The 16,969-nt window shown below is 41.9% G+C and overlaps 1 protein-coding gene across 4 annotated transcripts in view; it reads left to right on the top strand.

The window, feature by feature from the left end:
- The window catches only part of YAP1 (Yes1 associated transcriptional regulator), a 95,146-nt gene extending 82,663 nt beyond the window's left edge, over window positions 1–12,483 (top strand). For all 4 annotated transcript variants that reach the window (XM_054164739.1, XM_054164742.1, XM_054164740.1 and 1 more), the window contains 3 exons: window positions 3,790–3,920; window positions 10,701–10,813; window positions 12,036–12,483. In XM_054164739.1, the coding sequence (XP_054020714.1) occupies window positions 3,790–3,920; window positions 10,701–10,813; window positions 12,036–12,274 (483 nt within the window). In that variant the 3' untranslated portion in view covers window positions 12,275–12,483. The remainder of the gene's footprint in view (window positions 1–3,789; window positions 3,921–10,700; window positions 10,814–12,035) is intronic.
- Window positions 12,484–16,969: the final 4,486 nt, after the last annotated feature.

Genomic DNA, 16,969 nt, shown 5'->3' with positions numbered 1-16,969 from the left:
AAAATCAACCTGTATGCAACTATGGGGGGAAAAAAAGGGGAAGAAAAGTTGATAAGGTCAGCCAGATAAATTGCACAATGCTGACCTTACTTTTAAAATTACTTTGCCTAAGGAGCTGACAGATCATTTTAGTCTTTATGTAATAACCAAAATCCAGCTTTTATGTTAACAATAGGAATGCTAAGCTTTTTTTTCCCAGAGGTACTTTTTGGAAGTTTGACATACTTACAAAAATAGGATGAGATCAAGTTATAGAAAGCAAAGCCAGGATTTTGTCATGGTTTTATTTTTGCCTCCAGACCTAAAGTATTTCTAATAAAGGGTGTATTTTAAAGCATGAACTTAAAAGCCTAGAGCTCATGTTGCTCTGTTTGGAACTGGGGGAGGCTTGTACACTTCCATATGTTAGAACAGTATACAATAGAAAATGGAATGGAATGAAATAGAATAGAATAGACCAGAGCAGGTTGGAAGAGACCTTCAAGATCATCGTGTCCAACCTATCATCCAACACCATCTAATCAACTAAACCATGGCACCAAGCAGCCCATTAAGTCTCCTCCTAAACACCGCCAGTGATGACAACTCCACCACCTCCCTGGGCAGCCCATTCCAATGGCCAATCACTCTCTCTATGAAGAATTTCTTGCTAACATCCAGTCTAAACCTCCCCTGGCACAGCTTGAGACTGTGTCCTCTTGTTCTGTTGGTGGTTGCCTGGGAGAAGAGACCAGCCCCCACCTGTCTACAGCCTCCCTCTTAAGGTAGTTGTAGAGAGCAATAAGGTCTCCCCTGAGCCTCCTCTTCTCCAGGCTAAGCACCCCCAGCTCTCTCAGCTAATGTCACTTTAGTGCTTTATATACAGAAAAGATTCCATTTTGGTTTTACTTAGCATCACTCCTTGGGAAACTGCTGTATGATTAAGCTTCTTATGCAGGCTACTGGCAATTCTGTCCCCTGCTTTTCATCTTTGTCAGGGGCTACAGCCCAAGGGAATAAAAATGCAATACGCTGATCTAAGCATGGAAAGGAGGAAGAGAGAGCATTCTTGCCATGGCCAGGTAGTTGCTGCCACATAGAGCAGAGTGCTTATTGATTTACAGCTCTGCTATCAGAGAGGAGAAGGAAGGTGTGCTGTATTCCAGGCGTGAACTCAAGGCTAAATAGAGTCTAGAAGGAGGTACAAAATTCCTTCCTTCTTCACTGGACAAATAAGATAGAATGAGGTAAAAGGAGCTACATCGCATGAAGGCAGTTTCTCAGCAGAGAAGGCTTAAGTGACGTTTGGAAGAATTTTGGTCTTCAGAGGCAGGGCATAAAGATGGTGATGTGAGCAGGCAGTTCTTGAGCCGTCTCTGGGATAACTGCTCCAAGATCTCTGCCTCGTTTAGATCACCATTTGGGAAGCATTTCAGTAACCAAAACCTTTTTTCCTTTCCATTTTTCTTTTGATGGATTGAGTCCACCTGTATATCCACCTTCTTGTAGCAAGGCTGATGTGACTGATAGAAGTCTGTAAACTTAGCTTTTCGGTAAGACCTCCCTGTGTAGCTGTTGCGCTTGAGTTTATTACATAAGCAAATGAAAACTATATGGATATGCCAAAAGAAACGATTACAAGGCACCTACCATCCTGTGATCTGAAAATGAGGAGCAGGATTATTATTACTATTTATTAGAAAAGTGGCCAAGTGGTGGGTAGCAGAGAACTGGATTTACTTGAAGTAGGCAGTTGGGTGTGACAAACACAAAACCCAGAGGTATGTTTGTGTACTTTCTGCTAAGGGCTCATCGACTGGAGTGACACAACCTAGTACATGACATGACACTTGGTATTAAATATATAGAATAATATATCTCCCACAGGGATGGGAGTCAAGTATATACAAAGGAATAAATACAGGTGGTAGGGAACTATTCAATATTTGAATAGAATAGAATAGAATTAACCAGGTTAGAAAAGACCTTTGAGATCATCGAGTCCAACCTATCACCCAACACCATCTAATTAACTAAACCATGGCACCAAGCACCCCATCCAGTCTCTTCCTAAACACCTCCAATGATGGTGACTCCACCACCTCCCTGGGCAGCCCATTCCAATTGCTAATCACTCTCTCCATGAAGAACTTCTTCCTAACATCCAGCCTAAACCTCCCTTGGTGCAGCTTGAGACTGTGTCCTCTTGTTCTGGTGCTGGCTGCCTGGCAGAAGAGACCAACCCCCTCCTGGCTACAACCTCCCTTCAGGTAGTTGTAGAGAGCAGTAAGGTCTGCTCTGAGCCTCCTCTTCAACATCCATGCTAAGCAACCCCAGCCCCCTCAGCCTCTCCTCATAGGGCTTGTGCTCCAAACCCCTCCCCAGCTTTTTTGCCCTTTTTGGGACACCTTCCAGCAAGTCAACAGCGTTCCACAATCTGCTGGAAAATAAAATAACCTTAAACTTTCTCAAATTCAAAATGATTTCTTTTTTAAAAAGGCTGGGGTTTGTATCTTAAATGTCTACAGTAGTCAGACAAGATTGGTTTTGCCTGAGATTAGTTTCCCAGGCAGAGTCTGGAAGTCACATACCACTAATAAAGGTAACCAGCTAGTCATATAATCATAGAATCAGTATGGTTGGAAAAGACCTCAAAGATCATCAAGTCCAACCTGTCACCCAACACTTCATGACTACTAAACCATGGCTTTGAGTGCCACGTCCAATCTCTTTTTGAACACCTCCAGAGATGGTGACTCCACCACCTCCCTGGGCAGCACATTCCAATGGCCAACAACTCTTTCTGTGAAGAACATTCTCCTCACCTCCAGCTTAAACTTCCCCTGGCACAGTTTGAGCCTGTATCCTCTTGTTCTGATCAGTAGATTCTTTACCAGTTTCTGCATTAACAAAGCACAGATTTGGTGAGCCATTGATGATGTTTTCAGAGAACTGCTTGAAGAAAATTACTGTGTTGTCCACATGTGTAACTCAGGGATTACCTGTTGAAAAAGAGATGGAGGGGGCACTGGAGATTGCATTAAATGCTGCTTGTCTCCACCCACCTTTAATTTTGTGTGTTCTGTGTTAAAACTTATTTTCATTCAATTAATGGCAACCTATATGGAGGGATTGGTCCGGGTTGGTGCACAGTCAAATGCATAAAAATGCAAATGTAATCCAAATCCCTAACTCCAGAAATGCAGTGTCTTAATTTTATTAACAAATTGTTAGGGGTTTGAAGACCTTTAAGATGCATGCATGGGACAAATCACTGACCTGGTCAATCAGAAATTGTAAAATGCATGCCTCAAACAAGAGAAGCAAATCAGAACTTGCAGAGGGAGACTTTAAACTTTGTCAAATGAAGCAAGAAAGGTAAAAAGGAACGCAGGGACAAAATCAGAGCTTGAAAGACATGGGGGGAAAAGTGCTGGTCGACAGAGCTAGACAGATGTAACTTAGGAGTCAGATAGTGTTAACAGTTCTCTTTTTTTGATCTTAAGAATAGACTTAGCAAAAGGATATTGAAGTGAGCTGGGAAAGATTTTTGTTACCATACAGATATTTGTATCTATAAATGCATTTACAGTGAAGTCTCTGTAATACGACTAGACTCGGCTGATGGAACACTCATTATCTTTTGAAGTCAGTGAAAATTCTTGCTATGTTTTCAGAAACTTAATTTCCTTTAAATCTTGTACCTAGAAACAGTAAAAGCATCAGTGACCTGTAGTGGCACATGTTTATGTATCCAAATGTGTGCTCAAATGCCTAACCTGATTCTTTCTCCCCTTCCCCCTCTTCTAGGAATTGGCTCTCCGTAGTCAGCTTCCAACAATGGAACAAGATGGTGGATCTCAAAATCCTGTTTCATCTCCTGGAATGTCTCAGGAACTGAGAACAATGACTACAAATAGTTCTGATCCTTTTCTTAACAGGTTTGTCTGAGTAGCTTCTAGAGGGAAATTTTTGATTTAGAGTTCTGTTTGGTACATGTAATAGTTTATTTTGAACGTCTGCCTGTGCCAAAAGCCACAGCTGTAAATGAATCTTTCCTTAAATGGCAAGTCTAGTAAAAGTTGAGGATTAAAAGCTGTCTCCTGTGGGAGGAAGTAGTCTGTTCAGACTTGCAGAAAGGTTTTTTTTTATTCAAAGTCATAACATGTTTGCTTCTGCATAATCTGTTGACTAACAGTCATTTCAAATTACTGACTCAGAAGAATTTGTGAATAGCTTGCTATGAGATCAAATGAACTGTGAGGCACATTTAGGATTAGACCTTGAGGTTCATTTTAAGGTTTCTCCATTCATCCCTCCACTTCAGGTATTTAATTTAGCAGTATTTTTGCTCTGTTGATGTTAGGTCTACAAATAGTGGCCTGTTTCTTTTTAATTGCTGCATGATTTTGAAGTGGGTCTTTTAATCACGATTTAGAACATTACAGTATGGACTATTCTTTTTCATGCCACTTTTTGCTTAATCCCTCTGAGCTGGAGTGTTTGTTTTGTTGGAAATACTGTTCTAATTACAGCTTGAACTTGCTTTATATTAACCATTGCAACTTTGGAGAAATTGCTGCAGTTTGAGATAAGTTGCATCAGTAATTTAGTATGCTGGTAAGAAAATATGAAAACCATACATAAACTTTTAATTAATGAAGCAAAAACTTAATGTCTCAATGGGATCAGGTAGTTGAGTTGGTGTAGTTAATTTTGTAGCTCTTAATTGGGTTATATATTGTCAGTGTTCTACACCAATGTCAATTTAGTATCCCCTATTATAAAAGAAAAACTCTGTTCTCTCAGAGTTCACTGCTACTTCTCTGCATTACCTTGAAATGCTAGCCTAATTGTAGGGTGCTTTGTGAAGGATAACAATATGCTCATTCTCCTCTTTAATGGTATGTTGTTATACCATGGAAAACCCCATAGAAGTCTTTCAGTGTAAGACTTAGCTTCCATAGTTTTTGTCACCAGTATAGAATAGAATTAACCAGGTTGGAAAAGTCCTTTGAGATCATCAAGTCCAACCTATCATCCAACACCATCTAATCAACTAAACCCTGGCACCAAGCATCCCATCCAGTCTCTTCCTAAACACCTCCAGTGATGGTGACTCCACCACCTCCCTGGGCAGCCCATTCCAATGGCCAATCACTCTCTCTATGAAGAACTTCTTCCTAACATCCAGCCTAAACCTCCCCTGGTGCAGCTTGAGACTGTGTCCTCTTGTTCTGGTGCTGCTTGCCTGGCAGAAGAGACCAATCCCCACCTGGCTACAACCTCCCTTCAGGGAGTTGTAGAGAGCAATAAGGTCTCCTCTGAGCCTCCTCTTCTTCATCCAGGATAAGCAACCCCAGCTCCCTCAGCCTCTCCTCATAGGGTTGTGCTCCAAACCCCTCCCCAGCTTTGTTGCCCTTCTCTGGACACATTCCAGCAACTCAACATCTTTCCTAAACTGAGGGGCCCAGAACTGGACACAATACTCAAGGTGTGGCCTAACCAGTGCTGAGTACAGGGGCAGAATGACCTCCCTGCTCCTGCTGGCCACACTGTTCCTGATACAGGCCAGGATGCCATTGGCCTTCTTGGCCACCTGTGCACACTGCTGGCTCATGTTCAGCCTACTATCAACCAGTACCCCCAGGTCCCTTTCTGCCTGGCCACTCTCCAGCCACTCTGCCCCCTGCCAGTAGCACTGCATGGGGTTGCTGTGGCCAGCATGTAGAACCCGGCACTTAGATGTGTATATAGTTTCAAACCTCCTTGTGTCGTAAAAAGTCCATGTGATTTTGGAGTGGGGCAAGCAAAAATGCCTGCCTTAAATTCAGATACTGAAAACTGTTAAAATCTTTGCAAACCTTTGCTGCAGTTATAAATCCCTTCCTGCATTATTTTAAATAACTCAATGTCACTGGTACCTCACACCTGGATTTTTCATCCCCAAAGGTGTGCTGCAGTTGTATGTAACTGTTCCAATAATTGATGCTCCATCAGATTAGTTTCCTTCATTTCCTGCCTTTTCCAGGAGAATTCTCTGTCATTTCATATACTCTGTCCTCACTCCAACTCTCAAAAGTAAAGTTCAGTGGTGATGGTGCAAGAACATACTTTCCATCTTGTCAATAGAATCTGTTGCCATTCATATGCCTTGAGTTATATAAACAACATCTGTTGCTACTAAGCTTTTTCTCCTACTGCATGAAGCATTGTCGGTGCTGGTGTTGTGTATGTTACTGTGAGAGCAGAAGAGCTGTTTCTGTCTCAAAGTATGCAGTGTTCTGTATATGTTGAAAAAAGAAAGCCTTGCACAGGGAAAAGAGTAGTGTTTTGCTGTCAAACTCCCTAAGAAGTCCAGTAGTTTTGCCCTAAAGATTTCTTTGTGCCTTATGTTGGAGAAATGCTTCTTTCAGTCTTCTTAGGGTATATATAAAGTTCCTGGTGAGGCAGTCCTATGAGCTTTAGGTGGAGTCATAGAATAGTTTGGGTTGGAAGGTTCCTTTACAGGTCATCCTGCCCAACACTCCCTGCAGTGAGCAAGGACATCTTTAACTAGACTGGGTTGCTCAGTGCCTCATCCAAACTGAACTTGCATTTTTCCAGGGACAGGGCATCTGCCACTTCCCAAGCAACCTGCTGCAGTCTTTCACCATCCTCATTGTAAAAAAATTTCTTCCTTGTGTCTAGTCTGAAACTACTCTCTTAGATTAAAACCATTTCCTTTTGTCCTGTTCCTACAAGTCCTTGTGAAAAAAGTCTGTCCCCACCTTTCTCACAGGGCTCCTTTAAGTACTGAAAGGCCACAATAAACTCTCCCTGAAGCCTTTGTTACTCCAGGCTGAACAATGCCAGCTCTCTCAGCCTGTTCTCTTAGGAGAGATGTTCCAGCCCACTACCAAAGTTGGTTATCCAAAATTTAGGTAGTCAAGTATTTTCCACTGCCTGCATAATCAGAACATCAAAAAAAAGTTAGCAAAAAAAAATTGCTACAGTGGAGAGATTTGAATGTATCCAGAGCAGGGCAAGGAGGCTGGGGAGAGGCCTCGAGCACAAACCCTATGAGGAGAGGCTGAGGGAGCTGGGGTTGTTTAGCCTGGATGGAGAAGAGGAGGCTCTGGGGAGACTTTATTGCACTCTACAACCACCTGAAGGGAGGTTGTAGCCAGGAGGGAGTTGGTCTCTTCTCCCAGGCAACCAGCACCAGAACAAGAGGACACAATCTCAAACTGCACCAGGGGAAGTTTAGGCTTTAGGTGAGGAGAAAGTCTTCACTGAGAGAGTTGTTGGCCATTGGAATGTGCTGCCCAGGGAGGTGGTGGAGTCACCATCCCTGGAGGTGTTCAAGGGGAGATTGGACGTAGCACTTGGTGCCATGGTCTAGTCATGAGGTCTGTGGTGACAGGTTGGACTCAATGATCTTTGAGGTCTCTTCCAACCTTGGTGATTCTGTGAACTTGTGAAAATGTACAGCAGTGTTTTCATTTGCACAGTGTTACCTCCTGCTTGCTGGCTTCACTACTGTCACTGGAATTTTCTTTTATGAATGAGACATCCACACATGCACACTTGGTTGGTTTGTTTTAATTAGACTATTTCATCTTTTGGTTTACTACTCTTTTTATATATTTTTATTAGATTTATATTGGCAGTGACAGTAATTCTCTGTTTAATTCCTAAATTGGGATTTATTCTTTTCTGTACACATATTTGAACAAATAATAGTTGAAGAAGCATCCATTCTATTTTGGGTCATGTGGTTTAGTTGTCTGTGGTAATTCTGGGTGGTGTGGCTACTAAATTAAGAAATCCTTGTTGAAGAAATAGGAAATGTGTATTAAGAAGTGATTTAAAGAGAAGGGCTGGATGTTCCAAGTGTGAGAGCAGCAGCTGCAAAGCCTTCTTGAGTAGAATAGTCTAGAATTAACCAGATTGGAAAAGATTTTCAAGATCATTGAGTCCAAACTATCACCCAACAGCATCTAATCAGCTAAACCATGGCACCAAGCATCCCATCCAGTCTCTTTTTAAACACCTCCAGTGATGGTGACTCCACCACCTCCCTAGGCAGCCCATTCCCATGGCCAGTCACTCTCTCCATGAAGAACTTCTTCCTAACATCCGGCCTAAACCCCCCTGGTGCAGCTTGAGACTGTGTCCTCTTGTTCTGGTGCTGGTTGCCTGGGAGAAGAGACCAACCCCCACCTGGCTACAACCTCCCTTCAGGTAGTTGTAGAGAGCAATAAGGTCTCCCCTGAGCCTCCTCTTCTCCATCCAGGCTAAGCAACCCCAGCTCCCTCAGCCTCTCCTCATAGGGCTTGTGCTCCAAACCCCTCCCCAGCTTTGTTGCCCTTCTCTGGACTCATTCCAGCAACTCAACATCTTTCCTAAACTGAGGGGCCCAGAACTGGACACAGGACTCAAGAATGATTTAGTTAGCATAGTCTCACTTCTGGGTTTGGTGTTTTGTCCCACAGAGTAAACCAGCATATTTTTCACCGCAGTTTTAAATAGCTTAATTATTAGGATTGTTATGCAGTGAGCAGTGATACTGCTTTTTAAATCACTCTTTAAAAAAATATTTATGATTTGACTATAAATAACTGTTAGGTTTATGTCTTGTATGGCAAAGATGTCTTTGTGAAATCTTATCTGTATATACAGTCATGGCTGATGGCATTCTGCTTACACAGAGCTGAATAGCTGCTCAGCTGTTGTCTGATGCCCCATGCTTGACAAAAACACATACTCCATGGATTTCATGAGCACATTATGTTTTCTCTTCTAATGCTAATTTGAAGTGTAAGTTAAGTTGGTCTTTGTGTAGCATTCAAGCTGGAAAATCAGTCAGGATTGTCAGGGAATGCTCCCCCAACCAGAAGAAATAACGACTTTTGGTAATACCTTGTGAAGCTTGGATTTAAGAGGTGCAGGGGAAGGGAGGTAATGGTGTACTTCTGCAGCTCTTTGCAGAGGCCACAGTTCCTACCAGAAATACCTGTGCATTTCTTGGGCTCTTCCCCGTGGGTCACAGCTCCTGCCAGGAACCTGCCCCACCGTGGACTCCCAAGAGGCTGCAGCTTCCTTCAGGGCACATTAATCTGTTGCAATTGAGGGCCCTCAGGGGGCTGCAGGGAGACACCTTGTGTCATCATGATGTTCTCTATGGGCTGCAGAGGAATTTGCTCTGACACCTGGGGCACTTCCTCCTCCCTCTTCCTTCACTGACCTTGGTGTCTGCAGAGCTGTTTCTTTACCCTGTTCTCACTCCTCATTCTCAGCTGCTGCCCAGTGGATTTTTTTTACCCTTTTAAAAATACATTATCACAAAGGTACAACTTGCATCACTCATGGGCTCAGCTTTGGACAGCAGTAGGATCACTCTGCATGCATGGAGTCAGCTCTTGGTGTCTCCTCACAGAGGCCACCCTTGAAGTTCCCCTGCTACAAAGACCTTGCTATCTGAACTCAATGCACTGATGTATTTCCCCCTCTTCCCCTCCCACACAGATTTCCCAGTGCAGCTTTCTTGGTCTTGCTAGCTGCACTAGCAGTAAAATGGCAAATGCATGTGAGGCCCTGTGCCACCACTGTTTTGTTAATTGTTCTGTCAACAGGATCATGCTGAACAGGGTTTGTTTACAGGATGGCTTCTGTACCAGTGTTTGATTTATGCTGGGCTGCTCTCTTGCCATGACATGTATAACTGAACTAGTAGTAATGCCATGGTGGCAAGCAGTTGAAGAATTGCTAAAGGACTTCCAATTATAGCTCCTATTTATAACAGCAATGACCTAAAAATACACTTCAGTGGTTGATTAAACAGAGAGACATCAGTAGCTAGGAAAAAAAAAATATAGAATAGACTAGAATAGAATTAACCAGGTTGGAAAAGACCTTTGAGATCATCAAGCCCAACCTATCACCCAACACCATCTAATCAACTAAACCATGGCACCAAGCGCCCCATCCAGTCTCTTCCTAAACACCTCCAGTGATGGTGACTCCACCACCTCCCTGGGCAGCACATTCCAATGGCCAATCAGTCTCTCTATGAAGAACTTCTTCCTAACATCCAGCCTAAACTTCCCCTGGTGCAGCTTGAGACTGTGTCCTCTTGTTCTGGTGCTGGCTGCCTGGCAGAAGAGACCAACTCCCACCTGGCTACAACTTCCCTTCAGGTAGCTGTAGACACCAATAAGGTCTCCCCTGAGCCTCCTCTTCTCCAGGCCTAAGCAACCCCAGCTCCCTCGGCCTCTTCTCATAGGTCTTGTGCTCCAAACCCCTCCCCAGCTTTGTTGCCCTCCTCTGGACACGTTCCAGCATTTCATATAGAAGTGTAAAAGGGTTTGCCATTACGGTTATCTTTTCAATAATCATTAGGGACTGTCTGTTATATGCTTCCAAACATTTTTAGCTGTGGGTGGGTGCAAAAAGTGTAAAACAATGCAGAACACAGGTAGGCAGTTTTGTAAAGCTGCTTAAATATGCTCTCATCACGTGAAACTGGATCGAAATAATATGGTTTTAATTGGAAAAGGTCTGCATGAAGTAAACCGCAGGTGTCTCACACAGCCAAGGGCTTCAGGGTTTTGTCAGAACAGAGGATTTCTTGTGACAGCACTATTTGCCAAGCCTTTGAATTAGTTCAAAAGCAAGCATTTATTCTAATTTCTTCAGTACTCTACCCTCATATTTTTTCTCCCTTTCTTCCATTACAGTGGAACATATCACTCCAGAGACGAAAGCACGGACAGTGGACTTAGCATGAGCAGTTATAGTGTACCCAGGACCCCCGATGACTTCCTGAACAGTGTTGATGAGATGGACACAGGTCTGTTTTCAAGCACATCCTTAATGCATGTTTTCCCAGTACATTTGTGCCTGTTAGTGATGAAAGCAGGCGGCTCTGAAAAGCTGCAATACTCACTGCATTGTTTTTCTAACCTATTAATTTTCGGTAATAGAAATAATTTTAGTTAGGCTTGTGAAAAATGTGTAATCAGCTCTATCCTCATAGAATCAATAAGGTTGGAAAAGGCCTCAGAGATCATCAAGTGCAACCTATCACCCAACACCTCAGGACTAACTAAACCATGGCTTCAAGTGCCACGTCCAATCCCTTTTTGAAACCTCCAGGGACGGTGACTCCACCACCTCCCTGGGCATCACATTCCAATGGCAAATTACTCTTCCTGTAAAGAACTTTCTCCTCACCTTGAGCCTAAATGGATGGTTTTGCCATTTTGGGAGGTTGTAGACAGACGGATGTTGGTCTCTTCTCCCAGGCAAGCAGTACCAGAACAAGAGGACACAGTCTCAGGCTGCGCCAGGGGAGATACAGGCTGGATGTTAGAAAAAAGTTCTATACAGAAAGAGTGATTGCACATTGGAATGGGCTGCCTGGGGAGGTGGTGGAGTCACCATCACTGGAGGTTTTTAGGAGAAGACTTGACAGGGTGCTTGGTGCTGTGGGTTAGTTGCTTGGGCGGTGTTGGATTGGTTGATGGGTTGGACGCGATGATCTTGAAGGTCTCTTCCAACCTGGTTTATTCTATGTATTCTATTCTATGTATTCTATGTATGTAAACTTCCCCTGGTGCAGCTTGAGACTGTGTCTCTCGTTCTGCCCCTGGTTGCCTGTGAGAAGAGACCAACCCCCACCTAACTACAACCTCCTTTCAGTAGTTGTAGAGAGCAAAAAGGCCTCCCCTGAGCCTCCTCTTCTCCAGGCTAAACAGCCCCAGCTCCCTCAGCCTCTGCCTTGGGATGATCACAAATTTTCCTGTAAGTGTAACAATTAACATCTGCTAAATGACATCAAAGATCTGTAGAGATTTGTGTCAGTAAGTGGAAAAACTGGAAACAAAGGCATGTTCTTGGTACATCTGCAAGCAATCAAGTCATCTTTGGGTTTCGTGATGAATTTCTATGAATCATATTGCTTGTATGATGCAAGAGATACAGGATTAACCTTTGAACCAGTTGTCCTGCTAAACTGTGTGCTAGGTACTTCCAGTGTATTTAATGTCTGCCTTGCTTTGTGTTATAACTAGGTGACAGTATCAGCCAAAGTAACATACCGTCCCATCAGAACCGTTTCCCAGACTACCTGGAAGCCATTCCAGGGACGAATGTGGACCTTGGGACACTGGAAGGAGATGGGATGAATATAGAAGGAGAAGAACTGATGCCAAGTCTGCAAGAGGCTTTGAGCTCTGACATCCTTAATGACATGGAATCTGTCTTGGCAGCCACCAAGCTAGATAAAGAGAGTTTTCTTACTTGGTTATAGGGGCCTCAGGGAGACTGAATTCTAAATCTGTGAAGGATCTAAGGAGATTAGGACATCTGTATCTGAAGTTCAGAGCAAGCCAGTGTGGTGCACTGTGGCTTGTGCTCAGAAAAAGTAAATGAACAAACACTCAACGAGATTCTTTCGTTTTGCTCTTCCTTGCCCATCGCTGCTGTTATATATTGCTGACTTTTTTCCACAGTTGACTCTGAAGATCTTCTTGATCTTTTTCTATTGCTGTTGCAACTACTGTTCAAGGGGGGTGGGGAGGGACGATGAGCCTGTTTGGATGACGAATGCCATTCCTTTTGTCCTCATGTATGCTTGCATATCATTTTATCTAAGTACTCCGATTTGAGGGTTAATTTCTGCATGTCACTGCTTGTAGTTTGCTCAGCTAGTTGTCTCCTGCTGCCTGTGGCAAGTGGTAAAACATGACATACTGGGGTGACAAGCCAAAAATGATGTATCTGGTCAAAAGAAGTCAATACTGATTTGGAGATACGACTTAAAGGAGGGCTGAAGACCGTTTGGCATTGTGTTTCTACTAGTAGCTCTTTCATTAGTCACAAAGTGCTCTTGTTCATATTCTATGTTATAGTAAACCATGAGTCCTTTTACATAGAAACATATATGAACTTTGTTGCCCACATATTCTAGCCTAACTTTTGTTTGTCAAAAATAGTTAGATTATTTTTGTTAGCTGGTTTAACTGTAGCTGTAGCATGGGAAGTAATCATAGGTGTTCTCTTCTTCTCTTTGTTTTTCATAGTGAAATCCAAGGGTTTGTTGTTGGGGTTTTTTTTTTCCCTGACTTCACATAGTCTTATTTAAATCTGAATTGTCTGCTCTTTTTGTTTTTTAATACTTAAAACATGCCTATTGTAGCCTGATAAGCTAGAATACATAAACCAGTATGTTTTGCCTGTAACTTTTAAATTTCTTTTTAAAGGCTAGCTTTGAATGTAATCATTAGAATTCATGACCAGTGGCTTATTTTTCCATGCTTATTTGCAAGATTTTTAATTAGAGTCTGATTGCAGTGAGGTAAAAAGGTAGAATACGAAGTGTCACGTGTGCAATCCTGAAATGCATTTGAAAGTAGCAGAATCTGTTTTGAAAATGACTGATGCATCTAATCTCTCTTCTGCTTTTGCTGTGTTGATATCTGAGCAAGCTTAGCTTCGAAAGGCCTGAATGGGAATAAAAATGAACTTTCTCAGAAAGTTTTTTCTGAGGGTAGCATGGAAATAGTCTGAACTATTGCTGTCACTCTGAGCTGCAATGAAAAGGCTGGAACACCAAAAATAAAAGAGAGAGAGAGAGAGAGAGAAAGAAAAAGGAAATCTTCAAGAAAAACTCCTAAGTGTAATTGTTATCAAATTCTGTTTGGTGAAAAATAAGCCCTGGGCACTATATGTAGAAGAATGTAAAGCTATGTGTTAGATGGTGACATGAGCAGGTAATGAAGATGTATATTAGTAGTAGAGCTTAGCATGGGGTAGAGGTGAATATGAATTAGCTTTATTTTAACAGGAAAAGATGTATCACTAAGTTGTTTGCAGGAGATGACACAGCTTCCAAAGAGTATTTTTAAATGAACAAAATGAGCATGAATCAAACTTTCAGTATAAGCTATGAAGTCTCGTGGGGCTTTGGGGTTGGGGTTTTTTTCTGATGAAAAACAGTGTCACCAGTTAACACCTCTGTAATTAAGGGCTTCTCACCATTCTCAGCGTAAGCCTTTACTTCCAAGAGTGTGTAACATGACTATAAAGACATTGGAAGTGTGAAACTTGGTTTTGAAAGAAAATCTCAGCTAGCAGGGACTTCTCCTGAGGAGAGATTTTTAAGGGTGTTTTGGTTTTGTTTTTAAACACTTCTTCTTTTTCAAGTTAAGAGTGAATCAGCAAAACAAGGCCAAAAGAAAACATCCCTTATTATTACTGTATGGATTTTTTTTTTAATGCTTCAGAAATAGTTCTGATTTAGGATAATGTAAAGAATGACAACTCTGAACCAAGTCTCATTTTAAAACAGAGCTGATGCAGCAGAGGCAGAGATTTGAAATTTGCCACTAGAAATGTACTTTTACTACTACGTGTAAGGATACTAGTGTTTGAAATACACAGAGTTGTTCGTGGCTTGTTCTGCTGTTACAGGCAGGGTTTAAAACACCAGTTTTCAACACACATCCACAGTGACAAACACATTCTGCTACACCACCAATTCAGTGACTAATAGGCCACTTGTATTGTGCAATGACACGGTAGCTCCTAAAGCGGTATATTGTGTCCAAGATAAGGGTTTTAGTAGCATTTTTACAGTTTCATTATGAATTCTTCTCTCTTCTTCCCTTCAGGAGAAAAAGACACTAAGTTGTTGTAACTTGAATGGTCTGACTGAAAACCACAACAGCAAGGAAATTCAGAGCTGATTCCATTTCAGTTGTCTTCCACAGTTGTAGCTGGGTATAACAGCACACACCATGCACTGAGTGCCAACTCCTGACACGCTGTGCCTTGCTGCAACAGGGACGAGTACAGAACAAATTCTCTTTCCTTGCTTTTGTGTGTTTGTCACAGCTTTAATATTTGAATGTTTTCTTCTCATTGTAGAAACACTAAATGGCTTATACTGTATTTGGGTAGCACTGCTTAGAGTTAGATACTGACAAACTGGGAATCCTTGAACTGCTCTAACATTAATTATGTTTTGTGATACTTATTTGAATTGATTTTAATACATTTCCGTTCTCTCATCCATTAGGAAACATACCATAGAGATGCTGTACTGTTGGCAATCACCATTGATTTGGATTGATTTTGTTGTTTTTAATTCTGCAGATGCATTGTTTGATGAAGTGGTTAAAAATTGTTTGAAATGCAAAAGTTGTTTTGGGGTAGTGTTTTATACTGATGTATATATTGAAACAGGAGTCACTGTAATAATTGTAATAGCTTTTAGTTATAAATACACTACATGCAGACAGATAGGGCTGTACAGTACTGTGCTGTTCAACCCCTGGGCAGGGCTACTGCTTGGCAACAGGTTGCAGTGTCAGTAAACCACGTGGATCAAACGTTGTACCATTCAGTGTTGGCGCTCACCAATGCAAAAGGAGAAGAAACGATTTCAACGTGATTAACGCTACGTAGCTTTCTGGTAAATTAGTACTAAAGTGACCTTTTCACTTACAAGCATGTTTTGTTTCTGGTTTTTTGTTTCTTTTATACAAATTAACAGGTGTGCCTGTGTAAAATAATTTGGGGGTTTTTTTTCTGTATCTTTGGGGGGAAAAAAAAAATACTCTCCACATTTAGAATGTTGTATGTTAGAGAACTAAATGCACCCTTGTCAAAAATGATATATATTAGTTACCAATGTTACTATTAGATATGAGCATGACTGTAAGTTAGGTACTTAAGTACATTCTGTTACATTAATTTTCTTTATGTAATACTTTTCTTTTTTTTTTTCCAGTTGTTTTATTTGGTATAAATATATACTTTGTGCTTAAACATCTTGGTTTGGTTTTGACGTTCAGTAGGATGTAAAGCCACTGATTTCCTTCAGTGAGACGGATGCATTGAATTGTTGGAATTCCTGTTGTAGTATGTCTGTTCTCGTCCCCTTTGTCACTGCTTTCGTAGTCACAAACTCCAGTCCTGAAAGTACTGTGCATAAGCTCACCTAAGAGGCAGAGGACTCACGCTGAAGATGATGAAGGCTTAACAACAATGCGTACATCCCCGTGTGTTTGCAGTAACGAAGAGGCAGTGACTCTGCTGAGCCTCATACAGTTTGTGTAAAACAATACTTAATTTGCATATGGCACTACAGTGAGAGCTGGTAACAGAGCATCTGTTGCCTGCTCTAAGAAAGCATCCTCTTTTTTTCAGATAAGCTGGCAATGTTCAGGAACTTCCCACGTAGCAGATACATTTTTGGCGAACTCTTAAGTTTATACAATAATTTGTGGCAGACTATCAATAAAGACACACTATTTTCATTTCCAAGTTTTGACTTATGAATTGTGAAATATGGAATGGCATACCTTGAAAGTGTCTGAGGACTCTAGTTGCAAAAACTTGACAAGACTCATTAATTTTTGACCTTCTGTAAAACAGAAATTCTGAAAGGTGGGGAGGTGGGGTTTAATGCAGTGCAACTGGTGATGGCTGAAATCACACACACTGCATTTTAGCAGATCCTGAGTTACTGCTATTTAGCAGATCCTGAGTTACTACTATTCAGCAGTGAAATTCAGTGCAGTTGTGTGCTTGCTTAGTTAAAGGTCCGGGGCTTGATGCTCATACCGCTTTGTCTTTTACTCCTGAGTTCATAGCTAGGTTTAGTTACTCAGATCCCGTGCTGCCAGCACCAGAACAAGAGGACACAGTCTCAAGCTGCACCAGGGGAGGTTTAGACTGGATGTTAGGAAGAAGTTCTTCATAGAGAGAGTGATTGGCCATTGGAATGGGCTGCTCAGGGAGGTGGTGGAGTCACCATCACTGGAGGTGTTTAGGAAGAGACTGGATGCGGTGCTTGGTGCCATGGTTTAGTTGATTAGATAGTGTTGAATGGTAGGTTGGACTCGATGATCTCAAAGGTCTTTTCCAACCTGGTCTATTCTATTCTATTCTATTCTATTCTATTCTATTCTATTCTATTCTATTCTATTCTATTCTATTC

Source organism: Dryobates pubescens, chromosome 10 (assembly GCF_014839835.1).
Source record: "Dryobates pubescens isolate bDryPub1 chromosome 10, bDryPub1.pri, whole genome shotgun sequence".
NCBI classification, from domain to species: domain Eukaryota; kingdom Metazoa; phylum Chordata; class Aves; order Piciformes; family Picidae; genus Dryobates; species Dryobates pubescens.
This window is presented reverse-complemented; position numbering and strand designations above follow the sequence as displayed.